Source organism: Trichoderma breve, chromosome 3 (assembly GCF_028502605.1).
Source record: "Trichoderma breve strain T069 chromosome 3, whole genome shotgun sequence".
Classification (NCBI taxonomy): Eukaryota; Fungi; Ascomycota; class Sordariomycetes; order Hypocreales; family Hypocreaceae; genus Trichoderma; species Trichoderma breve.
Window position 1 is genome coordinate 3,584,051 of NC_079234.1, and position 27,465 is coordinate 3,611,515.

Genomic DNA, 27,465 nt, shown 5'->3' on the forward strand with positions numbered 1-27,465 from the left:
AACGCTCTACGGTACTATCCGTCCCTACAGACGAAGGGAGAGGCCAAAGGCAAAAAATCATAAGATGCTCGGCTAGCACCCATTCTCATCAATAGGGGGGATGTGGGATAGATACCTGAGAGACGCAAAGTATTGATATAGTAACTGTACCAAGCATAGCTCTGGCTCCCGCAAATGGCACCAGCCAGTCTCCATCAATGGATCAATCTTATATGGGCAGCTCCATCCCCTATCCCCCTCCGAAATCTAGCTACTTGAGCATCAGCACTTCCCTCTCGCGATCATATCAACAACCACGGCGATTTCATATCATCACGAGAGAGTGAGACAAGACCACAATATGTACCATCAATTGACCTAACAATCATCATCTCCCGGCTGCTTCCCCCGACCGCCGCTTCCCCTAGCTCCCCCTTTTGCTCGTACCCTTCTGCCATGCTCTGGATTAACCCAAAAGAAGACAGACCCTCACGACAGGGTCCCTCCCGAATCAATGGTTCGCCCAGACTTGCCAGCAAAGCTCTCCACTAAATGTGGTCAAGTGCCTTCTCAATGCTGGCATCGTCACAGAGCGCGGCACGGGAAAGCTCCATAATCTCATCCAGTGTTCTTACCAGCAGCCTCCTGACGGGCCCGGCGATCGCTGTGGTGCGTTATTACTCCGAGAAGGTACTAATTAACCAGCAGCAGCAACTCAGCATTAGGTAGCGGTACTAGGAGAAGTATCAATTGCCGTTGCTAAGTTCTCGTACCCGTATCCGTCATCAGCCGAGGATTTTCACATATCAGAGCCTGTCAAGGACGGAATATAACATGGATGGATTTCCAGAAGTGCATTAGAACGATAAATCCTCAAGGATAAGTGCAGGTTAATATATTATGCTCATACCCAATGCCCCAGGTTGCAATAATCGCTACCCCATACTCGACCAGGTTGCAGAAAAGGAGTAGAAAGCGGTTATCATAGCCTGTACTAGGGCACAAATGCATCAGCAAAGTAATGAATGCACAATAACCCGTCCCATACGGTTCATGATAGTTGCAGTTCTCGCACAAGAATGATTGTTTTGCGTCTATCTATTGACCAAGCAAAGAGATACTGGACCACATAAAGAGTCTGGCTTTGGTCATCTTTGGGTACGTACCTCAAAGTACAGCCAGCCAATCACAAGCTCGCACAGGCGACACTGCTGTCCAAATCTTAAACAACGTGCTGCCTCGCGATCAAACGACGGCGCATCATATCTCTTCACATTCACATCCATCTTCATCCTCCTCACCTAAATCTGCGGATTCGTCAACCAAACCCACGCGACAACACCAAAAACAATGCCGCCAACCCACAACCCCCATCACCAATCCTCACCCATCTCACTCACAAGATCCCTCTCTATCTTCCTCCTCCCCTTCCTCTCCCTCATATCCCCCTCCCACGCCAACACCGAAAAAGTAATCTTCACCGCACCCCCGCCCGCCTCACTCTCCAGCCTCGACGCCGCCATCCACAAAGACCTCCCCGTCCTCGGCCCTTCCACAAGCTGGTCCATACGCACCAACCTCAGCCGCGTCTTCCCGCTCAATCAGCAGGACGAGGAGCAAGGCTACCCGTCATGGCTGCTGCTCGACAACCTTACACCAGGACAGCGCTATGAGCTTCGTGTCTGCTGGTCCGCACTTGTAAGCGTTCTCCCTCCCAATGAATACCGTAGCTACCCCCTTCATTTTCTTCATCTCTGTATCAAATACCCCCAAACATCACTTTCACGTAATAAATGAAAGAATAAAACTCACAAACCATCAAAAGGAACCAACGGCATTCACCCTAGACACATACCCCCTCACCACCGTCCTCTCAACACCAGCACTCCTCCAATCCCTCACTCAAAACGCCAAATCCGCCCACCAACATCAATCTCACCAAAGCAGCCAAGAAGGCTCACCACCAAACAACGACGACAACTCCGTCCTCCTCCTCCGCGTCCTCGCCGCAGCCGACTACTTCTCTCACCACCCCTCACTCATGAAGGACCCTCCCCCCGTCCTCGTCGATTTGATCCTGGACCCGTACCTTTACAACGTGCTTCCGCAGTCACTGGTTCCGACAGTGTGCTATCTCGTCGTCGTCGGCGTCGTGTCATGGTTTGTAGCAAAATGGGTGGCTAGTTCACTAACTGCAATTGCCAGCTCTACCAAGAGTGAGCAGACAAAGAAGCAAAATTAATAGTAGAACCCTATAAAAAAAGAGAAAAAGTAGCAATAATTTGAGATGCTCTATCTCCACGATATTATAACGGGATATCACCTCCTCTCTCAACAGCCGCATGTCCTTGACAGCAGCCCGTTAACGTTCTTGCTCTTTGACGCATTCTTCATATCCATTTCATCACATCACAACATGCGCTCCGTCTCTCTCGTAAGGTAGTCTACATATGGAACAGAAAAAATGAATAAAAACCCAAATGTACCACCCTATCTACACTTATATCATCATAATTCTACCTCTCATGCCATACCGCGCGTTACTTTTTTTAAGATCCACCACCTCCCTAATGTCACCGCATTATTCGTACGAGAAATTATAGATCCGGCCCTTTCTTGGCGAGCAAATGATGCTAGTCAGTCGCGGTAAATGGTCATCTTCTCAGGAAACCCCGCATTCAAATGAGCAAACACACAAGAATTCATGCATTCTTCTTCTCACAAGAGAAAATATACGGCACAGCGTAAAAGTCCTTTAGTAGCCACCGCCATATCCTCCTTGGCTTGGGTGGCTACCATGAGGCACAGGAGGAGGGCCTGGCTGGTAGGGCTGCTGACCATAGGGCTGCTGGCCGCCTGGGGTACCGTACGATGGGGTGTAGCCGCCGGGTGGTCCACCGCTTGGCGGAGGAGGATATTGCTGGTGCTGTCCAGGGGGTGGAGCATACTGGTGCTGCTGCTGCTGCTGCTGTCCAGGAGGCGGAGGGAACGATTGTTGATGTCCGGGAGGCGGGGGATACTGCTGCTGCTGGCCTGGCGGAGGAGGGTATTGTGGGTGACCACCAGGCGTCGTTGCACCGTAGTTTTGCTGGTGTTGTCCTCCCTGAGGAGCGCCATATCCAGGCTGCTGCTGGCCTCCCGGTGCGCCATAGCTCGGTTGATGCCCACTGGGTGAGGGAGCTCCGTAGCCTTGCTGGTGAGAAGGAGAGCCATAGCTTGGCTGCTGAGGGGTATAGCCGCCAGCTCCGTGCTGCTGTGCGCCATGCTGTGCGCCATGCTGTGCGCCATGCTGGTCGTGCGATCCGCCGTACGGGCTGGGAGCAGGCGCCGGACTATGCGAGTAGGACTGGCTGCCATATGACTGATGCCCGTATGTTTGGCCACCAGGTGGTGCTCCTGAAGGCGGTGGGGGGAAGGAGTTTTGGTGGTTGCCAGAAGGGGGGCTTTGGTGTGTGCCCGTATGTGACGACGACGGGGTTGCGCCGTGAGTAGATCCGGGAGGATTGTAAGTGGGTGCTTGTCCAGAGTATGTATTACCGCCCGAGCCGGAATTCGAGTAGCCATAGCTCTGGTTCTATAGATAGTGACATCCAGTTAGTTAGCCTTTTGTAATTATATAACCGCCAAGAAGTTGAAAAAGAAGTGCGATGGTTGCTTACACCGTGACCTGGCTTCTCTCCTCCAAAAATGGAGGCCAAACCACCACCCACGACGCCGGCCAGACCACCCTGCTGATGCCCACCCTGCTGATGCTGGCCGCTGCCTGATGAGCCGCCATGGTAGTTCTGCGACTGCGAAGGCTTTCCACCGCTGGAAGGCGAGAACAGGTTCGACGCCAGCTGTCCCACCAGCTTTCCCGCGATAGAGTCTTTACCACCGCCGCTGCCGCCACCGCTGCTTCCATGCGAACCGCCTCCAAGGAACTGAGCAGCCAGACCACCGAGGGGGTTGCCGCCGCCAGAGCCGCCGCTGCTGCCGTGGCCGCCAGAACCCTTGCCACCCATGAGCATATTCATAGCCATTGACTAAAAACACCATAGAAACCAGACGTTAGCATATATGATCTTATATCCACAAATGCCTCCGCAGAGCTGCCAACAGAGTCTCTGCTTACCCCAAGTCCTCGGTCACCGTCAGGGCCGTCAGGACCCCTGCCATCTGGCATGATGGGCTCCATGCGTCCATCCGCATGCTTGATCGTCTGCGAGCCGTCCGGGTGTGTGATGACCTGCGGCGCCGGCGAGCCGTAGGGGTGCTCGCTGCCTGGAACCGGCGTGCCTGTCTGAACGGGATCCGTGGGAATGTCCCATTGGGAGACGCCCGTAGCCAGCTGGACGTAGTAGTACTTTCTGCTGGAGCCGTCCCACTGAGCGATCCAGCCCGCTGGCAGGCTCGGGGGCGCAAATGTAGGCCCCTCAGTGCCTGGAGTCGAAGAACCCGCCATATTGTTGATCGATGGGAGGAGAAGTTGTCTTTCTCTTTGCCTCTATTATATCGCGAACAAAAGTGGGCGGTTCGAGAGGAGACCGTGCGGTCTGGAAGGCCGTTCGCGGGGGAGGGGGGATGATCGATGCTAGGCTTGCGAGAAGCAAGGGCCCCCCTTGAAGGGAAAAGGGAAAAGAAAAAGAAGAAAGCAACAAAAAAGTAAAAAAAGGTTGACGAGAGGAGAAGCGAAGAGAAGAGAAGGGGGCGGAGACTAAAAAAGAAAAAGAAGAGGAGAAGAGAGGGAGGGAGGGAAAAACGAGGGCCGGGCGAGTTTGCGATTGTCACCCAGGATTCTGCTAAGTCAGTAACCAAGGTCGGTCAAGGTGCTAGTACTGCGACTCGTACCAGCGCATGTGCCCAAGTAACAGCAAAATCGACATGTGGGGTTGAGTGAGCCTCTCCGGCCAGGCCTGGTTCTGGGCCGGGTTGGGGATAAATGGATCAAGTGGTATGGATGGAATTTTTTTTCCTTCTTTTTTGGCTTTGGCTTTGTTCCTTTGTCCTTTGAGAGAGTGGCAAGTCTACCTCCTAATACCCCAACTTTGGCTACAAGAGGTACCTACTGGTATCCAGCATCCCCAAAATATCTCTGTATCATGGTATGTGGTTACTACCTATGAATACAATCCTTTGGCTACCTAGATACCTGTACTTTGCCTTATACCAGAAAGATGAGTGAGAGTGAGAGTGAGAGCCTAACACATCACATCATCACATCATCCCAGTCCTCGTAGTAGTTTTGCCATCATCTCATCCAGTCCTAACCAGGGGTCCGGATGCTGATGACCGGGGCAATCGCCCTGTCCGCCTTTTGCGTTGATGCCAGGTCGCAACCTATCGACGAATGTGTACTCGTATCTACAGCAGCAACGATTACTCGTACATGTCCTGCAATGCTTGATAGGGCCAAGTTGGGTACCGGCAGATGCAACCACGGGCAGGCCATCGATCCAACTACTGCTGCTCCTTGACCCGGTAGCCTGTACTAGCTCCCAGAGTGTCAAATGCCCCGGCGCGTAGGTACCCGGAACCTGCATCGCTACCTAATCCTCCAAGTCCGTATTACACCTAACCCGATTGCCAGTGCCCAGCCCGAACACAAGATGCCTTCCTTCTAGGAATCGTCATCCCTGCATCTCGTCGAATCATGTTTCCCATCAGCGCTTCCAGCTCGACTCGTGTGGCGCAGCTGTGCACCTGGACCCTGACATGACCTTTTTTGCACGTCGTTATCGTTTCTATTCCCTTCTGTGCTTTGTGTATCTCTTTGTTCGAATGTCTCCGGCCTTTGTGGTAGCTCACGTGCTTCGGCGAGGCCTAGCCACAGACTTTCGTCTCGCTTGCTTTTGGGCGGCCTCCGTTGAACGGGCTTCATCATCCGGCGTGGCTTTGCGGTTAATTCGCGGGTTGCCTCTTTGATGTCTTGGTTTATGCTATGCTAAGCTTAGTCGGTGCCAACTACTGCAGACTCCGATATATCGATGCTAGACTGAGCACTAGGCCTGTGATATTCACAGCCATAACGACAGTTGACATGTATCATACAGTCACAACACTCGCTTTACAGACAAAGCATCAATCATCGTGATCAAGATGAATTTTGTGTCATTTTTCTTTTCGCCCGAATCTCCATATCTAGTTGGTATCTTAATCCATCATATCTCATCCAGTGTTCACTCCCTTGTTCAAGAGTCTTCCCCTAGACTCAATGCAAATGTATAGCAAAGTGTGCCTTTGGTTGCCGGCAACCGCTTTGATGAAGAACAAAAACATGATCCTAAATCACCTAGCAAAAAAAGGTACAAGAGAGAAAATCTAATGCAAGTGCACATTTTAAGCTAGAGCGCGTTCACGCTGGAATCGCTCAGGGACGAAGCGTCGTCTCCGAACAAAGTCAGAACCGCCTCGCTTGTTCACCAAGGTGAGATTGTCGCTTGTTCCAGGCTGGCACGAAGTTCCCGGCGCCACGGGCATAGAGGCAGACCACATTCCGGAGGCACATCGCTGGAACGACTTTCCATCAGATGCGCAGCTCCACTGGCCCTCGCCGGAGCAAGCTGCTCCCGCGGTGACCGCGCCGTTGGACGGGCTGGAACCACCGCTGGCTGGCTTGGTTGGCTGAGGAGCGGCGGGAGCCGAAGCAGCGGCAGAAGTCGCAACTGCAGGAGGAGGAGAGGGCTTCGGCTGAGACGAAGTGACGGCCGGGGCCTTGCTTGTGAGGCTGACGGGAGCAGTCGGCTTTGCTGTTGGCTGTCCTGCTGGCTGTCCCACGGGTGAGGTGATGAAAACACCACCCGGAATCTTGGAAGCAGAAGGATACGTCTCCGCAGGCTGAGTAGCTTGAGGCGGAGCAACAACTGGAGCAACGACTGGAGCTGGTGCAGGGGAAGCGATTCTGTGTTTCATCATGTTAGTCACAGCCATGGATCAATTGGAGGAGGAGAGTGTTCAACTTACGGTTGGCCTGCTGGAGGAGCAGCAGGAGGAGCAGCAGGAGGAGCAGCAGGAGCATTAGAAGCTTGGCCGCACTCGTCCTGTCCAGGAGGCGGTCCAGGAGGTACGGTGCCTAGGCTTTTGTAGTCGACATCTGGGCCTGGATTCGGGAGCTGGACATCCTTTCCCTCGTAGGTGCAGACGCCGTTGGCGACGTTTGCAACGAATATGTCAGGGCGACTGGAAAACGGGGTAGAAGCATCGCGTTTCTTGCCAGCGCCGATGGTGACAGCAGCGCAGTTCATGTACATCTCGCGGTTACCAACCCGGTTGAACCAAGTCCAGGCGAACAAGGCCTCACCAGCAGGGGCATCAGTGGGCACGGTGAATTGGTAGCTGGAATCGCCCTTAGCAGGCGGACATCCGCCTATGTACGAGTGAATGACTTTGAAGGTCTGGCCCTTGTCGTATGAGAGCGACGCCTGGCAACTGCCCCCATCATGGTTGGCATTGCCGGTAACGGTGAAGCTGTAGGAGCCACCAGGGGCCCAAGTGGCCGCAGACGCACCCAAAGGAGTGCCGAGAAGGTTGTGGTAGCCCTTGCAGGGGAAATCGGTTCCATTCTTATCGAGAGGAGAGGTCATGGAGTAGTCCCTGTCGTCGGCAGTGACAGCGGGGTTGTACTTTGAGCGAAAGGGAAGAGGGCTAATCATCTCCATGTGGCCGTTGACAACGGCAGCCAGGCCGAGGACGGCAGCGACGATTGTCTCGGTGAGCTTCATGATAAGTCGGTACTGGTTGAGACGTTGATCTGAGAGCGAGAAAGCAATGAAGGACGTTGGGTATAAAGCAAGAAAGAGAGAGACCTGTGGTGGCTCTCAAAAGCAGCGAATGATTATTTTTTTCCTTTGAAGGAGAAAAATAGAAGAAGGAGAGAAGAATTTGTGCGAGGCAATGCTGTTTTTTGTGCGTTTTGGTCCGATGAATGAGGGTTCTGGCTGCTGGCAGCTGTTGACGGCCTGGTGTATGTACGACCGACTGGCGGAGCGCTTCCTTGTGTAGGTGCGTATGGATATACTCGGGATTCAAGACCAGCTCGAATCAAAGATGGATAAAGGATTGAAATCAACCACGAAGAGGTGGGAGAGTGAATGGGCTATTTAACAGCAAGTCACAGCCGAACAAGAGGGACTGAACAGGAAGAAAAAAGGAGAGAAGAAGAAGAGAGAAGAAGGAGAGGAAGGGAGTGAACAAACACAACACCGTTGACTGTACAGAAGCGAAACACAAGCACAACATGTGAGGAAGAGGAGCCCAGTCTGCCTTTATACAACAATCACTCTGCTTGCGTGCTGAGCAATAAGTGAGAGAAACGAGAAGACAAAAGCTAGCCGCCCCCGTTCAATCAACCGCCTCGGCCAGCATCAAGCACACTCAATGCGATACAAACCCACCATCACAGGGGCGGGTTCCATCAGTTCCCCAAATTCTAGCCTCGCCATTCGTCCTGTCGATCAAAGTGTGACAAGAAGCGAGCCCATGACATGATTTTTGCACTTTTGCTGCCTTTCAATGCTACGAGCCCAGAAAAGCAGAGCCGCGTCTAAACCCACTCAAATCACACCCTGCACAAGCGCCTCCAGTAGCCTGTATCAGAATTACGTGGGAATAAGAAGGAAAAAGAAAAGAAAAGCGTGAGATAAAGTAGTAGATCAAGGGCAGGCCACCTCGAATGTAACTTAAGCATACAATAGCCGCGCAGAGTGTACATGAAGCCCATGTCAAAGCGTAGATCACTGGGCGGCTAACACGCAGCGTCACGAACGCACGCAAACTGCTCTCAGCCAACCACACTGCAGCACAAACCCCTGTCATGAAACATGTTTGAGAAACAACCAACCACAGCGTTCGCAAGCAAGCAAAAAGCCTATTCTCTCTTATTTTACCTATTATGCTTATTCTGTTCACCCAAGGTGCCATTAAGTGAATCAAATCTGAATGGATGTTCCCCATCGGTTCATGCCAATGCCAAACCAGCTCTATCACATCCCTACATCAGGCCTTACTTAAATCGACTTTCAAAACCCCCAAACATTACTACTGAGGTATAGCAGTTAAGTCCAACAAACCAGCAAACCAAACATCAAAATATCTCAAAACATGTTCCCTCCCAACTTACATCATGCACGTCGCACCCACCCGCGCAAACAAACCGGCAACAATTCATTGGTCTCCGTCTGCCATGTCCACATTTCTCCCTAAATTCTCTCTGTTCACCAACATCTCGAAAACATGAACCCACTCCCAAAAAGCTACTCCTCGTCGAGTTTAGCCCATCCATTCATGCCCCCTCCCAAGCGGATCTAGCCGGACTAGTGGCCACAGTCAAACGACGTGCCAAGTCACTAGATTCTCGTCGGACGCATGCCTAGTTGCTCCCTACTTATTAGTGAGTGGCTGGTCCTTTATTGTCTAAACAGCATCAATACAATGGCTAGGGAGTATATGCACAATGATATGAGCTGTGAATCACATTCACGCTATAGTTAGAAACCCTTGCTATGTGTAGTGTAGTATTAAATTGCGCCTAACATTAGTCTCCAAATGCGATCCAAGTATTTTCACGAGAACCTCGCAGCGGTCTTGCATATTGCCAGAGTCTGGCACCATCAAACCATTCAAGCCCAGTTGATCTTTTGGAGATCGACGGGTGCGATCTGCGGTGCCTTGCCGCGCTTTGATGCTGAAGAGTTCAAATAGCAGTTGCTTGGATCAGGCTGATGCTCATGGTATTCACAAGCTCCTTTTTTTTTAGCTAGAGATGCGGACGGGCGAGGCCTTTCCGTCAAGGCTCCAATGGCAAGGTCGAGAAGGAATTGTTTGGGCAGGTCGTCTTTAGCGGCCCATTTTTTAAACCAGTCTCCATGTCCATGGTAAGTGTACAAATCGACCAGAAGGCGGCGAGCGGCCGATGATTCCGGAGTCCCTTCATATATGTAGCGGATGACCGGCCCAATAGGAAACCAAGTCTGACCGTCCGATGCCTTGGAACGGGTTTTGATCAAGATCACATCCAGGACAGCGTCCTTGAAATCAACATCCTGGAGAAACTCTCCCAATGTGTATGCTTTTGCGAGCTGTATGTATTCAGTGTTCCCTTCCAGTCCAGGGCTGTCATTCTGGACTGGGAGCGACTCAAAGTACAACCAATGCAGGTATATCTCAAATGCTTCAGGGTCTTCTTCTTTGAGAGCAATAGACCCGCTAGTAGATGTCTCCCAGTGAGCCTTCATAGCTGCTTTAAAATAATCCGAAGTGCGACAAATCAGATGCTCATGAACGGAGAACGTCACAGGGTCGGTTGATCCAACCGTAACAGTAAGTGCTCTACCCCGTAAACTACAATCGATTTGTCAGACCAGGATGAAAGATTCAGGTTTAAAGGACTCAACTCACTCCAGAGACCCGGTCTTATACGTTCTGAGCTTAGTTAGATCCATGATTAATACCAAAGGATATGCAGCATTATACGACTCGAATGTTGAAATTATGGTCGGCAGTTGTTGGACTCAGGAGTTCTCCGTGTTGTGATTGCAGCTAGGTAGGTTGACCGACGCCTGGGGACATCGGTTGTTATGTATGTTCGATAATATAAAGTTTGTTCGAAAAGTATATCTATGACTGTTTTTTTCCAACAAGAAGTACAATCTTTGAGCTACTGCGATCCATTTCCCAACGTATCAGCCACTGCTGCGTCACTAGACCTGGCACGTGGGGATCGGTGCTACATAGGTACATTAGTAGTCAAGCACCACCAAGTTATCTCACTGTGCTTCTGGACCAAGGCTACAGACATGCTCTCTCATAACGTGGCCCTTTTCTCACGTAAAACAGAGCGCTTTAATATCAGATTGCTCCTAGTCTCGTTTCCTCCAGCGTCTTTCGCTGTGCTGTAAAATATCAAGGTGTAGATAAGCTGGACTTTGTAACTGCTCGAGGTATTGCGTTGCATATGATTCACGAATGATTGCTAGCCCAGAATAGCCCAAAGGAGACGACGACTTCCTACAGGAAGGAAGGCTTTTGCGAAAGCAGTAAGATCTTTTTATCTTCCCTCAGTACCTAAGGTATCTGTTAGCCTTACGCTGGAATGACTGCGTGCCTTTCCTGATATTGAACTGAACAGCATCAATACAATAGCTAAGGGGCATATGCACGTTGATATGAGCTGTAATTTATACTCATGCTACAAGGTGAATCATTATCTCATGTTGCATAGGAACGCTTTGTGTGCATATTTTCTTCTTCAATAACTCGCTCAGCTGACCACTGCATGAGATAGTACCTATACCTAACTCTACCTTCGAATCCATCAGATAAAGCTAGCTGCAATCCTCGAGGCCCCTGAGTTTCTACCCGCTTGAGCCTCAAAAACCATCCTTGGTTCCGCTGTGCACAAACTCGATCCATCGCTTACTACTCATCGCAGTGGGCTGACAAACCGAGCAGTTACACGCATCCTCCCATTGCCTTCGATCAGCCTCAAAGGAAGGCCACCATCAACGGTAAAGGGCAGTCCGTAATTTCGAGTCATCATCGTAACTGGTCATCATTTCATCCCGTTCCTCTTCCTCCTGCAGCTGCGATTTCTTTCTCCCTCTCCTTCTTCAACGCTGCGGCTGTTGCCGTACTTCCACTTTGCTTCTCCTCTCCGCTCATGGTCTAATGCCATGGTTCGACAACGTTCGTCCACAGCGATGTTGCAATGCTGCATCACGCTGACCAAATACATGTTCGCTAAGACTATCGCCGGTCTTTGCCGTCAATGTCACCTTATGCTGCCCATCTCCCCATTTAAAGTGTAGTCGTCTTCTCCTTCATGCTCCATCTAAGAGCTCGTCAGCTGGGGGCTATCGCCGCCAGCTCATCCGCGAAATCTCATGCCGGAGTCGCCCATGCTTTGAAGTAAAGCTCGCAGGCTCAATGTTCGAAATCATGTTCTGGCATAAATCGGATTTCCTTCTCTCACGGGCCAAGGTGTCGACCACGTGGACATACACACAAAAAGAGTCGTCATCCCAAATGTAGACTTGGCTGTAAACGCTCATGGGCCGCCGTATCACAACTGTTCAATGCGCCTCTTTACCTTCTTTTCTCTTCCTCCACCACCTCCTCTTTTTTTTGGTTGAAATGAGTATTGTATAATTTGTTCCTTTGCAAGATAAAACTACCGCAAAGTAATCCAGAGCTGTGATGGAAAGCCAGAAACTGCCGCGGCGAGCGAATAGCAGCCAAAAACCTGATAGATATGCAACGCTCAGGGTGACTCTTCTTTATGTCTTTTGCAAATCTAGTCGTGCATGTCCAATCCCCTACTTAGCTTCATCCGATCCCTCCACCTCCTGGCTCTTGGGAGACGTGGAAGATGTACGATTGGCCTGCGGGGCCGGATGAGGATGGCTCTGTGGTACATGATGTTGCTGCTGTTGCTTGTTGTTGCTATTGTTGTTGTTGTTATAGCTGCTGGGTGGCTGTGGGCTGTAGTGGTGCGGCACTTGCTGAGGGTTCGCCGCGAAATGTTGAGGCCCAGGTCCGTTATAAGGTCGCGCATTGGACACTGCAAACGTCAGCCCGGAAGGTTCCCCTCCAGTTCAGTAATAAAGGCTTCACTGACTTGGTGCACTGGTTTGTGCTGGGCCGTATGCCGGCTGGGTGTATTGGATGCTGGGGCTCATTCCGTACATGTTATGCCCTTGCTGAGACCCCTGATGAACCATCATGGGTGCGGCTGGCCGTCCCGGGCTGGGATATCCGTTAGCTCCCGGCACCTGCTGCGGCGGGCCAGTGGGTGGCATGAACTGTGGGTGGTGTCCACCTGGATACATCAGGTGAGGGGCCATCATTCCCTGGGGTCCCGGAATGAACTGTGGCTGCATCATCATTGGAGCTCCCATATGCCCCTGTGCCGGCACGTAGTGCGGGTTGTTAGAGTAGCTCCTAAACTGACCGAGCTGAGGGTTACCGGCACCGAGGAAGACCGGCTGTCCATACGGGACCTGAGCCCCTGGGTTAACTGGCGGGTACGCCACGGGCAATTGTCCCATGCGGGGTGAGGCGAACGACTGGGCTGAGTTGGAGTGCATCATCCGGTGGTCGTCGTTACCGTATGGCTGGTGAGGCACAGGCCCATGCTGCGGTGTGTGCATCTGCATCGGGGGCATGTGTGGAGACTGTCGCGGCATCATGTTATGGGCACCTTGTTGGAGGTGGAAGGGCAGTTGATGCTGGTGAGCCATCTGAGGCACAACATGAGGCGGGTTCGGGGTAGCCATGGAGGGGGCCAAGAAAGGCTGTCGCTCAAAGTACTCCTTGTAGGTAAGATGCATAGTAGAGTCGGACTTTTCGTCATCCTGCAGCTGGCGCCAGGTAGGCAAGGTGTCGTAGGATGGCCGCAGACCACCATTGTCATCCCAGTTCCTGCCTTGAGGCGGGACAATGGTCTTGATGTGTGACAGAATGTAACACTTGTTGACGTCGATAGCCTTGGTCTTTCGCCGGATGAGCTGCCCCTGAGGTTGATTGACGGCATTGGCCGCATCAGTGACATGATTGGCGGCAGATCGGGGGCTAGATCCTGCACTCGGATGTCCATTCGGGTTGAAAGACGGGGCGAAGGGACTAGGTCTGAATTCGTTGCTATTGGGGTTCAGTTTCGCTCCAAGATGGCCACTGTGCCGCCGAGCGTAGTCCGCGCCGTTAGCTGGACCAGTGGGCGGTGCACGAATTTCGGGACCGACAGCATGCTGGTGGGGAGCAGGAGGCTGAGAGAACTTTTGCTGCTCCACGTTGCGGATGCGCTGCGCCAGTGTGCCATTTGCATGAGGCTGCGGCGCATGTTGAGGACCCACGCGGCCGTTTCGGTAGCCTTGGTTGTGATACTGCTGCTGGGTGAACTGTTGGCGAGGGCCAGTATGACGGTTGGATCCACCGTTCGGGGGCGTGGCCTGGGGAACAGGAGCCCCCCGTGCAGGCCGGGTCTCGACGGCGGGAGGTGCTGTTGTCGAAGCCTCCGCACGCTTGGGCTGAGTCGCGTCCTTGGGTGCAGTGACATCTTTCTTGACCTGGGCGGCGTCGGTCTTAGCCTTGGCCATCTCCTCTGCGTTCTTCATTGCCTTGGCCTGTATCTCCCTTTGCTTGGCAGGGTCCTTGGCGATGATGGACACCAGATCAGAAGGAACCGGTGTTGAAAGCTTGAAACTAGTTGCAAATTTTTTGAGCTCCGTCAACTTGACCTCCTTATCCGCCTTTGCCTTGTTGCTTCTAGCCTTCTCTGCGTTGAGGCGTTGCTGGGTAGCAAACGACTTGAACTCCTTCAGAACGTCACGTTCAACAGTCGACGTTGCACTGGGAGCATTCGGGGGCAAGTTGGAGAGCGGACGAGAATTAGGAGTAGGGGTGGCCCTGGTAGTCGCCGCTTGTTTCTCTGCCGGTTTGTCTTCTTTCGCTGGGGGAGCGGCAGCGGCATTGGCAGCAGCAGTAGCAGTGGGGGTAGGAGTAGGGGTAGAGGCTTTGCTTTCCACAGGCTTGAGGTTTGACGATTGATTCTCAGTGGGCTTTTGGGTTTCGTTCTTGGCCTGGGCTCCGTTCTTGAGGGCATCAGCAGCCGTAGCCTTTGATGGCTCAGACGCTTGCGCAGGTTGCTTCTTCGGCACAGCCTTAATCTGCGAAGAGATGATTGCTGGATCGACAGGAGCGCCCTTGACAGTGGCCTGTCCAGTTGGAGCTCGTTTAGCCGGAGGCATGTACCGATTCTCCCGCCCAGATGCCAGAGGGGGAAAGTCTTGACGGCGGACACCGCTGTACCTATTTCGATAGTTTAGTACAACAGTACGCAGGGTGAACAAGTCCGATGGATGTAACTCACTTGTCTTCCTCATTATCATCGGCACCCTTGGGGCCAGAATAGTCCATGACACGTTCCTCGGCTACGTGAGCAGTCATGGCTGCACTGCGCTCAATTTCCCTAGCTTTCTTTTCGGCGGCTGCAATTCTCTCTCGATACTGCGGGTGGTCCTTGTTGATTGCAGTGGTATAGATGTTCTCATCGTAATCGGTCTTGAGACCAAAGAGTCTCTCGTTTTCAGCAAACTGGTCCCAGCCAGCGGTGGAAGTAGATTTCTCCAAAGATCCATCAATAGCATCGTTCTTGTCAGGGATCCATGGCTGCAGAGTTCTCTGCGCTCCGAAGCGGCCGTTCGAAATTGCAGTGTCGGTCCTGAAACTAGATCGATTACCTAGAGGCACTGTTAGATATTTGACATAATCTACTTGATAAAAAGAAATATCCCCCCAAAAACGTGAGGAGGTAGTGGCCGTGATGACAGCAACTTACCATTCATTTTTCCGTCCACCTTGACCGAATTACCCCCGCCCTGCTGGGCGTCTCTTCTCTGTGGTTTCGACATTGGTATCAAACTTTTGCCGGAGGCGCAACTTCCCAAATATCTTTATTACACCGCCACAATGTAAACCACTCGTCGAATTGGCAGGAAGTGTTGGCTTGAATAAGCTCACACGTTTGTCGGGGAACCTGAGTTACTGGGGGGTCCGTCTCGAAGTATGCTCCAACCTAGGCGAAAAAAAGTACATGTTAGCATCAAGACAAGGGCGTATTTCAAGAACAAATCGTTGCCACGGCGCATGGGGATTGACACAGTGGGATTGCAAGGAAAGCCAAAACAATGCAGTGCAGCCAATGCACCCAATGCAAGGAGACAAGAGAGTCCTCCCACCACGTGGAAGCAGCTAGGGCTTGCCGACAGGCTCTGAAAACAAGGCGGTGTCCAAGGAGGGAGTGTCTGAGAGGTAAAACCAGGCCTGACGAACCTCGCGATGTTGACGAAGAGGGCTTGTGTCACTCGAACAGGCCACCGAGCCGGGCAAGTCGGAGTGGCTGTTGGGGAGGATGAGATTAAGTAGGTTGGAGGACAAGAGAAAGGAGGGAAAGAGAGAGAAGTGTCGTGGGAGTTTGCTTGTGGCCAGCGCTCGCTCCTGAGACGCACAAAAGAAGCATTAGCGGATCGTCTGTGGAGGCGCTCGCAGAGCAGAGACCACGATTGTCGTTGATTGATAGGCCCAGGCGCAAAGAGAACCTTCCGGCAAAGAGGCGGCGGACTTGTCAAGGGGGAATGAGGGGTTGTAGTGGGAAAAGATGCACAAGGAAGAAGAGGACAGGAAGCAGAGAGGGACAAGAGAGAGAGAGAGCCGTCAACAAGCATAAAACAGACGTATCGTGAGAAGCGGCGTTGATAGGTAAAAAAAAAGGGTTCAGAGGCGGCGCTGGTTCGGTGGGGAACGGCGCAAGAGAAAAAGAGGCCAAGGAGGCTCACCTGGGCTTTTTGGCGAATGCAGAGGTCAAAGGCAAACCAAAGGCTAAGTACAGGTCGAAAGAAGAACAAGAACCAAAGGAGAGGGTCGAAATGTCGGCCGTGTCGTCCAGCTCGCCGCTGCTACGATTGCCTCGCAATGGGCAGAGGGGGCATGGAAATGGAAGAAGAAAAAAGAGAGTGTGAGAGAGAAGTGAAAGGGAGGACGAGGCGTCTATCTGGCGAGGCTTTGTCTTGAGCGGATCATGGCATGGAGCGCTACCGCCACTTTTCTTTGATGCTGGCGACCCTTGTTCACTCTTGCCCCGGGGCTAGAACAACAGGTGGCAGAGGTACAGCCAAAGTACCGGAATTTTGCAGTGCTAAGGCTTTCAGGGAGACGCTACAAGTGTTGGGCGAGTGGGAGGCGCTAAGCCGGCACGACAGCGACATATAAAGTACCTGGACAATCTAGCCTTTGTCCCCATATAAATGAGTATCCAGCAGGTAGTTGATATGTGGACCTACAAGTACAGCGGATAGCATCAGATACACGAGCGATACCGACTCCAAAGCACTTCCAGTCGATACCCCAGGTATAGTAGCGCTACTAAGGTACCTGTATGCTAGGTGACTTGTCCTGCTACGGGTTCCTGGCCTCGTTTGACGCTGCGTGGCCATCCAGCGTTGGCCTCGTTGATGCCGTCTGCAGGTTGCTGCTGCTGCTGATGCCGCTGCACTCCAGTCACTGCACTGCGCTGTTGTCACTTGCGCTTTGGGCTCTGCAGCGCGCCCTGCATCTGTCCAGAGGTACCGGTACGCGGCAGGGGAGGAGACCTTCTGCCGCGTTAGCGGTTAGCGGTCCCTCTGGCGGCCCTGGGGGGCCTGTTCCGAGACCTGCGGGAGCGGCGTCGAAGCCTCCAGCACGCTGGGCTCAGGTACATGTACTTGAATTCGTATCTTGCGCAGGGCTCCGCACCAGAAGCTTTAAGCGTTTCTGGCCGAAACATGGGATTGACATGGGCGCGTGAGCACCGCCGGCAGGACGAATTCACCTTTGATGCTGCTAATGCTCGCTAGGCACATCCCGAGAGAACACATGGGATCTATCAGTCTAAATCTAGCCTTCGTGCTGCTCCTGACAGCATCGTGACAAAGGAGAAGAGAGGAAACTGTGTGGCAGAGAAGCTCTTCATTGGGCACCGCGCCTGCGGAGCTGTTATTGCTCGCATTAGCAGAAACTCTCTTTAGCCTCGGGGCGCTGGGGGGGAAACAGAAAGTTGACTGGGCAGAGAGAGAGGATTCCCCGGCTCTTGGGGGCTGTGTAGGTACGATTGGTGTTAGAGGAGAAAACGGTACTTTGGATGGCATGATGTCCGTGATGGAGGTGGCACCGCATATGTAAGGCGCTGCAGAAGTGCAAACAAGGCGTGGAGATAAGGAGGAGACGGAGCGGATGGATTTGATTGCGTTGCCGATGTCGAATAGGCTGAATATGCAGCAAACGAAGAAACGTAGCAAACGAAGAAACGTAGCAAACGCAGAGATGCAGCATATACATGTAGAGTCTTGACTGAGTTGGTTCTGATCCTTGTTGGACTTGACAGCGGATAGGCAAGATTCATCTCAACTCTGGGAAGTGATAATCGCAAACTTGTCGTCCTAATCCAGTTAGCGGCGTGTCCCATACATGAAATGTAGCAACTTTGCATTGCCGAGCTTCAGTTATAGGCAATGTTCCTGAATCTCCCACTCAACCAAATCAAAAAGAAGTTGATCAGCGCAATTGAAGAAGAATTGATTCTCATTCTTTTGCTCTCAGCAGTGCATCAATTCAGCAGCGCATCAGCGTCAGCGTCCCTGTAAAATCTACCATTTGTTCCAACAAAAAAGTCAAGACCCCTCCCACCCCAACGAACCGGGGTCTCCTCCACCTAAATCCAACCACCAAAACTTCCAGCATCGCCAACATTTCCCTTCTTCCTTTCCCACCACAAGACTCTCTCCTTCTCTCCCTCCACGCAACCCAATTCGCGTCGCAAAACATCCAAAATCCTCTAGCCATGGCTCCCTCCCAAAAGGCAGCGCCCCAAAAGCCTGCCTCCTCCCCAATCAAAACCGCCTACCTCATCCTCTACAATGCCGTCTCCGCCGTAGCTTGGGCCTCTGTCCTCGCAAACACAGTTTCCACGCTCTCCTCCGGCGGCGGACCTAGCCTCGTCTACGTCACCACCGGCGAACAGACGAAATGGGTGCAAACCGCAGCCGCCATGGAAATCCTGCACTCCCTCTTCGGTAAGCAGCGCAGCAATAACAAATCCCACATCATCAATTCCTTTCTAACGCGAAGACCTTGCAGGAGTCGTCCGCGCGCCCCTCTTCACAACTCTCATGCAGGTCGCATCCCGTTTCCTGCTCGTCTGGGGCGTGCTCTTCCTGTACCCGTACCTCGCCGTCGAATCGCCCACATACAGCTCCATGCTCATCGCCTGGTCCGTCACCGAGGTCATCCGCTACTCTTACTTTGCTCTCAGCCTTGCCGGCTTCACGCCTCGCATTCTCACCTGGCTGCGATACAATACTTTCTTCATTCTGTATCCTATTGGCATTATGAGCGAGTGCTCGCTCATCTATTTTGCTGCTGTGGGACCTGCTGCGAACGCTACCGAGTATCCATTGACTTTGATGCCCTACATTCTGTATGGCATTTTGGCAATCTATGTTCCAGGTTAGTCAATTGCATTTAAGAATAAACAATCGCAGAGCGAGATCTAACGTGAAGTTTTCTAGGCGCATACATCCTGTATACTCACATGATGGCTCAACGACGAAAGGTCTTGCGTAGCTTAAAGACCAAGGACGAAAAGGCGACACAATAAGCGAAAAGTAATTATATAAAAGGAGCAAGAATCACATCTATGCAAGACATGGCCATATTTGCATACTAGATTCAGCAGGAGTTTTTGCGATTGGGATAATAGACGGGCAGAGCGTAAAAAGAAAAAAAAACCAAATACGGTGTGTGTATACAGAGAGTAATAATGCTAATCGTAAAATATTCAATCCAACCGTCTTCTTCGCGCCAATTGACTCCCCATGTACCGAGTATTTTTCTATTTCATGGCACGTCATAGTATTCACCACGCCTTTACCTCAGCTGCTGGAGCTGTCGGGACTGTTGAGACTGCTGAGATCTAGATCGTGGCTCATGGCTTCCATCGGACCAATCCCTACGCACCCAAGAGCCAATCAAACCCGACGAATCTTGTAATAACTTCTCGAACGCCGGATTCTTCTTGGCTTCAAACATGCCTATCAAACATCATTAGCATTCAAGAACAGTCAATTGAAAAGAGGAGGGGATAGGGTTTACATACTGACATGGGCGCCGATCTCGTCTGCCACACTATCATTCACAGCCGGTATCCAGTGTCCAGAAGGCTGCTTGTTCGGCACAACGCAAAACGTCCTGTCCTTGCCCAGCACCGTGCCGACCATGCTGACCGTCTTGCTTTCTGCCCCCTTGCCCAGCCGGGTATACAGATTGGCGAACCCGACGTTCAGCTCCGCGCTCAGCTTCTCCATGTACGCAACTCGCTGCTTAAGAGCCTCAGGCCGAGCAAGGCAGCCCACAAACTCGAGGTGGGAAGACACCCACGACCATCCAACCGAAATGTGCTCGCGGTTCATCCACGCCGCCGCTCCGCCCGCCGCCGCTACCGAGGCAGCAGCTCCGTACATGGCAATCTTTCCCCAGCCCCAGCCGCCATCATCACTCTTGGCCGGCGGCGCTTTGGTAAGGGCGTTAGAAGCAGCAGCAGCTTCGTCACCGCCGCCTCCCACCATCTTCCACAGCGAACCCAGCTGTCCAAGGGCTGACTGGGCCGTCTGGTAATGGCCCTCGGCACCGTACGCAACCACGCCGGGCGCAATGCCTAAGTACGGAGTATCATAGGCCAACACGCCCTGGATGCGAGGAAACATGAGGTGATTGAACGTCGGACCGCCACCAGACTTGTCGATACCGTCTTCCGTGTAGATGGGCTTCTCAGCAGCCAATCCCATGACTGTTTCTGCGGCGACTATGCCGCCCATGGAGTGCCCAATTAAGATCGTCCGGACGGATGGCTCGACCGTTGGCGATGCTGTGCCCATAGCGACTTCATAGTCGATGATTTTGTCCTGCAGCCTGTTTTCGGACATTTATGTCAGCCCTGTACCTGTGACACTTCTTCAATGGCACCCAAGCGTAAAATATCATACTCACCAGCTGCGGAACCTGCTCACAGCCTCCCCCAAGTCGCCCCTCGTCTCGTATTTCGGATACACCAGCACCTTGATAGAAATGCCAGGCAGCTCCCGAATCACCGCCGCGCGAAGCTCCTCGACAAACGAGTAGTTGTCTCCAAACGTGGATTCGCCCCCCTACACAGACACGATTCGATTAGTCCAAGCCCAATGCCACTTCTAACAATATAAATTCCATTTCGCAACGTCGTTGGCACCCATCACCACTGCCCAACAGCACGGGGATTTCCCCCACCACGCATGACCCTGTTCAAGCGGTGGGGGGGATAGAGGAAGGAAGTCAAAGCAAACACCAAAGAAAGAAAAAAACAAAACGTACCTTGAATCCATGAATAAAGCATAAAATGAGCGTCTTCTTCATCTTGCCGTCATCCGCAGTGACAGTGACACAACTGGCTATAACTTGATTCCCACGACGGCCGCCGCCAGCAACTCGGTGGGAGAATTTCGGAGACTTCCAGGTTCGTTTTCGGTGCTACTTCAGCAGTTTGAAAAAAATCCCATGTCGCGTCACTGGGCATCGAGAAACTGCAGGGTGTCCCGCCTTGGGCTGGCGCGAATGGGGTATAAATGGACAGCTCAAGAGGTGGCGAAGCTGCGGCAGATGGCGTTTGCTGACGGCATTTGGGCGCTGGTGCAAGTACAGTACAGTGTACAGCTAGCGCTTTAGCTCAGTATAAGGCAGTACTAAGATAGCCTAGAGCTTGTTGTTAGTGTGGTTCACATGCTTGGCTGCTATGTAGATAGATGGCTAGACATCAACGAAACAAACATTGTCACCACTATACTATGAAAACATGCTGCTTTGCGTCTGTATCAACGTCTATTAAGAATACATTTTACTACTTATATCTAGACATGCACAGGCAGGGAGACAATCAACCCAAAAAAGACATAGCAGACCGCCACAAGGACAGCCACCATGCTCTCTCGACTTCGTCTCCTCTTCCAATCCTTCCCTTCCCAATAGAAAAAAATATTAAGAAAAAAAAAGGGGGGGTCCTCTGGTCATCCAAATATGCCGCCCAGATGCTTCAGCCATCTGCTCTCTCTCCATCTCAACCTCGTCTTGTACATTGTTGGTATTTTTGGCCTGCCTGGACCTGTCCTCGCCTTTCCCTGAGTTGCACTCGATATAAACGCCGATCCTCCCAACGCCGCAGAATACATGATCAAACAAGCCGCTTGCGGGGCATTCGTCGGGAGATGTTGTCCTCCTCCTGGTGCCATCAATTTTCTAATTATTTCTCCCGCTGGCAACCGCATAAACCCCCCATTTCGTCGTGAGTTGGCAACCCCTTACTCTCTGGTCATAAAAGAAGAAGAAGGGTATGCATCGTCAATCTCGTAATCATCCTCAGTCTTCGTCGCTTTGGGCGGCAGAGCGAGCGCCATTCGCTTCTCTGGCCGCACTGGAAATGATCTTGATACGAGTTCCGCTCGGTTGCGGGGTGCTTCCGTTGCCAGAAGGCGCTGCTGATCCTGCCTTGCCACCTTCTTCCAACTCAAGAAGCTCTGGGTGTGCGTCCAACTCCTCCTGGTATTTCTGGGTGAAGAATTCCTATTTTCAAACCATTAGTTTCCGATATCCCAAATGGCTGCTCTATTCAATTTCAACTTACATCCATTGTTTTAGCATCCTGGTACAGGATGCTACCATCTTCGTTATATGTTTGGCAGTTGCGTATCAGCAAGTCAAAGTCCTTGCGAAGGTCGCTCAGGCAGTTGTACTCCTCCTTCTTGATACGCGTCTGAATGTGGTTCATGCAAATGGGGTTTTGAATAATCACATAGTAATCAGCATACTCGCGCTTCGGAGGCAACTTGACAAACGGTCCGATAATGAGACGCTTCCCGGCATCGGATTCGTCATCCTCCGCGGGTGGCTCAATGTCGTCCACTTCCAAGTTCATTAGACTGTCGTAGAGCGCCCGCAAACTCTTTTGCAGAACCTCTCGTTGCTGGGCCGACATCCGAGAATCAGCGTGGGCGGCAGACTTGCTGGGCCGTCCCTGAGGGCCACGTCGCTTCTTCGTAGGAGGCTCGTCATTCTCTTCTTCTGCCTTTCGCTTGTCATTCTTGCTACCAGGCTTGCGGCCCCTCTTCTTGGGCGTCTCGACTTCTTCCGTGCTAGCTCGGCTGGCTGAGGGTGAGTCGTCAACCGAGTTGACCATGGATTTCTTCAGCCTGTTGGCCTCTCTCTTGTCCTTGCGGGCTTGCTTGCGTGCCGCGGCCGCTTCTGGAGAATCCTCGTCATCATCCACAGCCATTAACCATTGCTCTTCTGTTAGGCCGTCGTCGTATTTCACCTTGGTACGCTCACGAGCGCCACGACCAAGAATAACTTCTTCAGCATCATCTGAGATGGGATTGCCTTCGTTAAGGTAAATATCCGGCAGCTCATCTTCACCCATCAGTCGAGACTTTCCTTTGGGACCGCCATAGACAGGATCCTTCTGCCTTTCATCGTCCAACTTTTGGAAAACCACAAGCTCATCATCGTTACGAGCGAGTAACATGTTGAGCTCTTCGTCTTCCATCTCCTCTTGTTCGCCAGACTCGGCCATATCCGCAGTTTCCAGCAAAGTTCGAAGCATGGCGTCTCGATCAGTCTCAGAGGATTTGTTGTCGAAACGACCTGCCTGAATGACTTTGCCATCCATGTCCAGCTTGAACCTAGCGCGTTCCAGAATCTTCTCTTCAACCGAGTTGGAGCTGATAAGACGCAGAATTCGCACTTCGTTCTTCTGACCGATACGATGAGCACGATCTTGAGCCTGCAGATCCTGATGAGGGTTCCAATCAGAGTCGTAGATGATGACGGTATCGGCCGTTTGCAGGTTAAGTCCCAAACCACCGGCACGAGTAGACAGCAAGAACAAAAAGTATTCAGAGCCAGGAGCATTAAAGTCTCGAAGGAGATCAGAACGCTCATCTGATTTCGTTGTACCATCCAAACGTAGATATTTGTAGCTCCGGTAACGAAGATAGTCTTCCATGATGTCCATAATGGCCGTCATCTGGAAGAACATCAACACACGATGGCCGGTCGCCTTGTACTTGGGTAGAATTCGATCTAGCAGTTCGAATTTACCCGCCGTTCTCCAGAGGAGGTCGTTGCTGATGTTGAGGGGGTTCATGACATTCTCGACCACATCAAACACAAACGGATGGTTGCAAAGCTTTCGCAGCTGCATAATCATGTTGCTCAAACCGCGAGCACCAGTCTTGCCGCCCTTGCCATCGCTGACAACCAGCTTGTTGTGAGTAACCATCTGCTTGTACAGCTTGGACTGCAACGCCGAGAACTTGCACTTGATGACCTTTTCGGTCTTGTCGGGCAAGTCTTTCTCGACATCCTTCTTCAGACGACGCAGCAAGAAGGGTCGCAGGACCTTGTGCAGACGTCGAATGACGAGAATCTGCTCTTCTTCGGTGAGCTCCATCTTGTCCTGGCCACCAGTGTTGGCAAAGGGAGTGTTGAACCATTCATCAAACGTCTTGACAGACTTGAAAATGTTTGGCAGGACGAAGTTGAGCATGGCCCACAGTTCAGAAAGGTTGTTCTGAAGAGGAGTACCAGTGAGAATCAAACGGAAGCGCGTGGTGTAGTATTGCTGAATGGTGGCGCTGAGCTTGGATTGCGTGTTCTTCATACGATGACCTTCATCGATAATCATGTGGAACCACTTGATCTTGCTGAGGATAGGCCGATCCTTGATAATGTACTCGTAAGTAGTCAGGAGGACCTGGAATCGACCCTGTCGAATCTTTTCCTGCTGCAGTTTACGGGTATTGGGGGGACCCTTGTACACGACGCGAGCTACGGACGGGGCCCACTTTTCGAATTCGAGATTCCAGTTGGTAAGAGTACTCAATGGAACAATCACCAAGTAGGGTCCGCTCTGCTGCTTCTGCTCAATCAAGTAGGTGATCAGACTGATGGTCTGGATCGTCTTTCCGAGACCCATTTCGTCTGCAAGGATACCATTGAGGTTGTTGTTATATAGGGATATCATCCACTGCAGACCCTTGATCTGGTACTCCTTCAGTGTACCTCCAACCAGGATGCTGGCCTGCTGGGTAACCTCTTCGCGAATGCGATGCGCAACAGCGTAGTAGTCAATCTTCTTACCGCTGTCTTCTTCGTCAATGTCGCTCTCTTCCTCAACAAAGGTGCCCACATCGGTACCATAGGTCTCGGCGGCTTGGCGCTGCTGGGCCTTAACCGACGACGCAAGCTGGTGCAAGAAGCCATCGGTCTGCTTGAGCAGATGCGTGATACGAGTATCCTTGGCTTGGTCGAGCAGTTTGAGATAGGCCTCCTCATCGTTAGCCTTGAGAGCCTGCAGACGCTGCTTAGCTGTCCTCTCAATGCGCTTCTGCTCTTCCTTTTCAATGTTGAAATGGTGTGAGTACATGAGCCTGCTGAGTTTGTGCGACTTGTTCTTCTGGGCGGCCGCAGTCTCGGTGATCTCGGCACGATGGTTGTAAATAGCCCGAAGGAAGTCGTTGTGCTTCTTCTTTTCGCGGTTTTCACGAGCATCACGCTGCTGCTTCTCTAGCTTCTCTGTAATGCGAGCCTCGCGGACGTTCTGCTTCTTCATACGACGGTAGTTTGTCCGGTTGGTCGTCATGGCCAGGTTATCGTAGTGCATCATCTGGCGGGCAATTTTCTCGCGAAGAGCCCGCTGTTTGGCGTACAAGGCCAAGCTCTTCATTTCAATGACGGCCTTGACCTTTACGGAATCATCAACCTCGACATTCTCCTTGGTGGTGTCCCAGTGGGCAATGTTTGCAGGCAGATTTTTCAATTCCGAGTATCGTTGGCTCATGCGGTTGAAGACGACAACTTCTCTTTCATACCGCAGATGGTCGAAATCAATGCCTGTCGGGAAGACACCTGGAATAAACCATCGGTTCTTTCGCTGTGCGTGATCGAAATACTTGATGGAGGATCGAATCATGCTAGTGCCATATGGTGATTTGACAGTCTTGTAGGTATGTGGCTTTGGAAGTAACAGCGATTCGTCTTGAGCAGAAGGTTCGACGCCATTCGGCGTAGACTTGGAAGCATCCGAGCCAGGTTGGGGAGTCTTTGATGAGGCCGGAGTTTGAATCGAGGACGTAGTGCCAGCTTGGCGTAGTTGACGCTGCTGGAAAATGGCTTGCTGGAGCTGCATAGAGATGCCGGCGTTCTTGCCGAGAAGCTTGAACGCATGAATCTGCTGTCTAAGCAAGCCTAGCTGCTTTTGGGTGAAGTGGCTCGATGATGAACCGGAGCTTGATGGCGGGGGGATGCTCGGGGCAGCGGCGGTAGGTGCATTCAGGTTAGGCGCAGTCGTCGCTCCAACGGCGTTTGGCGCAGCCTGCGTTGTTTGGGGCCCATTCTGCTGCGGACGACCCGGATGAACACCATTGAGAGTGCCATTGGCAGCATTGGCAACAGCGTTTTGGGCGTTTTGAGCATTCTGTTGCATCTGCTGCTGAGCCTGGATATACTGCTGCTGGGTTCGTCGCATGTTGTGTTGCTGCTGAAAGTTGAGCAGGAACTGTGAGGCTTTCACATACTCGGGGTCGGATGGTGGGATGCCCTGTTCTTTCATTTGCTTGAGTTTCTATCCCAAAGATGTTAGCTTTACGCCTAGGAAGAACACATGGCAACCAACGCGAGATAAAACAAGTATATATAAGAGTCAAAAAGTAAAAGGTAAAAAATAATACGCGCGTGGCTGCATACCTTGAAGACCTCTTCGGCCTGTTGCTTGGTCGCCCCGGCAGGCATTGGCGCGCCCGGGAGCTGGACAGCGGGCGGAATCTGTACTGATGCCATGGTGGTGTGTTGTGATGGAGTTGGGCCAAGAGCCGTTTAACCTGTCGACACCCCAATATGTATCTCGATGGTAATCCACCTATAAACAGTGCATAGCGAGGAGCGAGTGTGTGAAAGTCGTGCCCGGCGTGTGCGAGGCTGGTGTGGCTGCTGTTGTTGTTGCGACTCGGTGTTGGATGTCGAAGCAATATCAAGGATACCGGGAAAAAAAAGTTGCAGGCGGCGCGTCAAACCGGGCAAAAGAAAATGGCACGAAGGTGAAGAAAAAAGACAATGCGCGGCGAGTGGTGTCGTAGGGACAAAGTCACCGGTTGGTGAGACTGCGAGTTGGGCAAAGGAAAAAGTGGAAAAGAGGCAACGGTCAAGATCCGGGTCGTGGGAGGTTGCGGCAACGACAGCCTTGCGACGCTCTTAGACGCGGACGTGGGGGATCTCGAGGCGAGCGAGAGTTCAACCGCAGGCCAAGGGGGCTCCGAAGCTGATGCGAAGAGAAAAAAAAATCCTGCCCAGGGGGAGGCGCGGCGCGTCGGATCGGGTGCCGCAGGCGTGAGCGGCGTGCAAAATCGCGTGAAACACGAGGTTTGCGACGATTGGAGATGGACGCCGATGGTTTGCGAGGGGACCTGGCGATTTTTGGGATGCGCGCGCTGGCTGATGATGGAGTGGTGAAGACACAACTGACAAGATTCGGCGTGATGGCTGGTGCGGTTCTGGCGCGGCTGACCACAGTACATTTGAGCACGATGCCTGCGCACGCCTCAGGCTGGGGCTGGGGGCAAGCCGGGAAGAGAATTTCGCATTAGGTAAAGAGGGATTCTGAGGATCACGTGATTAAATGCACCGCTTATCTCACGGGAATAAGAGAAAAGAAGTGGGTCTCAGGAACAATGCTTGATGATAAAGAGAGAGATGCAAAGAACATGGAGATCAGTAAAGGATGTATAATGGCTAGGTTCTTAGTAAGTACAGTATTCTTTAGGTACTATCAATAAATAAAATATGGATATGCTATTATAGATAGATAGGCAGTGGTCGAAAAGATGGCTGCTGCTGTATGTAGAT

General features: G+C 52.1%; 8 protein-coding genes across 8 annotated transcripts; 2 read left to right on the forward strand and 6 right to left on the reverse strand.

Annotated features, from left to right (window-relative positions):
* Nucleotides 1-1,329: 1,329 nt before the first annotated feature.
* T069G_05489 (uncharacterized protein) lies at nucleotides 1,330-2,221 on the forward strand (the record flags this gene model as incomplete). Its single annotated transcript, XM_056172699.1, has 2 exons — nucleotides 1,330-1,677; nucleotides 1,805-2,221. The coding sequence occupies 2 exons, from the start codon at nucleotides 1,330-1,332 to the stop codon at nucleotides 2,219-2,221; spliced, it is 765 nt and encodes a 254-aa protein (XP_056029557.1).
* Nucleotides 2,222-2,734: 513 nt separating this feature from the next.
* On the reverse strand, nucleotides 2,735-4,423 carry T069G_05490 (WW domain-containing protein; the record flags this gene model as incomplete). The annotated part of the gene is made up of 6 exons (XM_056172700.1): nucleotides 2,735-2,879; nucleotides 2,928-3,012; nucleotides 3,058-3,375; nucleotides 3,517-3,553; nucleotides 3,639-4,004; nucleotides 4,094-4,423. 6 exons carry the CDS (start codon nucleotides 4,421-4,423, stop codon nucleotides 2,735-2,737), a joined length of 1,281 nt encoding a protein of 426 aa, XP_056029558.1.
* Nucleotides 4,424-6,297: 1,874 nt separating this feature from the next.
* On the reverse strand, nucleotides 6,298-7,679 carry T069G_05491 (uncharacterized protein; the record flags this gene model as incomplete). The annotated part of the gene is made up of 3 exons (XM_056172701.1): nucleotides 6,298-6,623; nucleotides 6,678-6,859; nucleotides 6,922-7,679. The coding sequence occupies 3 exons, from the start codon at nucleotides 7,677-7,679 to the stop codon at nucleotides 6,298-6,300; spliced, it is 1,266 nt and encodes a 421-aa protein (XP_056029559.1).
* A 1,896-nt stretch (nucleotides 7,680-9,575) lies between these two features.
* On the reverse strand, nucleotides 9,576-10,397 carry T069G_05492 (BTB/POZ domain-containing protein; the record flags this gene model as incomplete). Its single annotated transcript, XM_056172702.1, has 2 exons — nucleotides 9,576-10,296; nucleotides 10,354-10,397. The coding sequence occupies 2 exons, from the start codon at nucleotides 10,395-10,397 to the stop codon at nucleotides 9,576-9,578; spliced, it is 765 nt and encodes a 254-aa protein (XP_056029560.1).
* Nucleotides 10,398-12,269: 1,872 nt separating this feature from the next.
* Nucleotides 12,270-15,362, reverse strand: T069G_05493 (lsmAD domain-containing protein; the record flags this gene model as incomplete). The annotated part of the gene is made up of 5 exons (XM_056172703.1): nucleotides 12,270-12,514; nucleotides 12,572-12,857; nucleotides 12,936-14,760; nucleotides 14,822-15,191; nucleotides 15,290-15,362. The coding sequence occupies 5 exons, from the start codon at nucleotides 15,360-15,362 to the stop codon at nucleotides 12,270-12,272; spliced, it is 2,799 nt and encodes a 932-aa protein (XP_056029561.1).
* Nucleotides 15,363-18,325: 2,963 nt separating this feature from the next.
* On the forward strand, nucleotides 18,326-19,141 carry T069G_05494 (protein tyrosine phosphatase-like protein, PTPLA domain-containing protein; the record flags this gene model as incomplete). Its single annotated transcript, XM_056172704.1, has 3 exons — nucleotides 18,326-18,557; nucleotides 18,622-18,990; nucleotides 19,053-19,141. 3 exons carry the CDS (start codon nucleotides 18,326-18,328, stop codon nucleotides 19,139-19,141), a joined length of 690 nt encoding a protein of 229 aa, XP_056029562.1.
* A 269-nt stretch (nucleotides 19,142-19,410) lies between these two features.
* On the reverse strand, nucleotides 19,411-20,931 carry T069G_05495 (uncharacterized protein; the record flags this gene model as incomplete). The annotated part of the gene is made up of 4 exons (XM_056172705.1): nucleotides 19,411-19,574; nucleotides 19,640-20,451; nucleotides 20,530-20,687; nucleotides 20,890-20,931. The coding sequence occupies 4 exons, from the start codon at nucleotides 20,929-20,931 to the stop codon at nucleotides 19,411-19,413; spliced, it is 1,176 nt and encodes a 391-aa protein (XP_056029563.1).
* Nucleotides 20,932-21,927: 996 nt separating this feature from the next.
* Nucleotides 21,928-26,403, reverse strand: T069G_05496 (bromodomain-containing protein; the record flags this gene model as incomplete). The annotated part of the gene is made up of 3 exons (XM_056172706.1): nucleotides 21,928-22,131; nucleotides 22,193-26,188; nucleotides 26,311-26,403. 3 exons carry the CDS (start codon nucleotides 26,401-26,403, stop codon nucleotides 21,928-21,930), a joined length of 4,293 nt encoding a protein of 1,430 aa, XP_056029564.1.
* Between the last annotated feature and the right edge of the window lie 1,062 nt (nucleotides 26,404-27,465).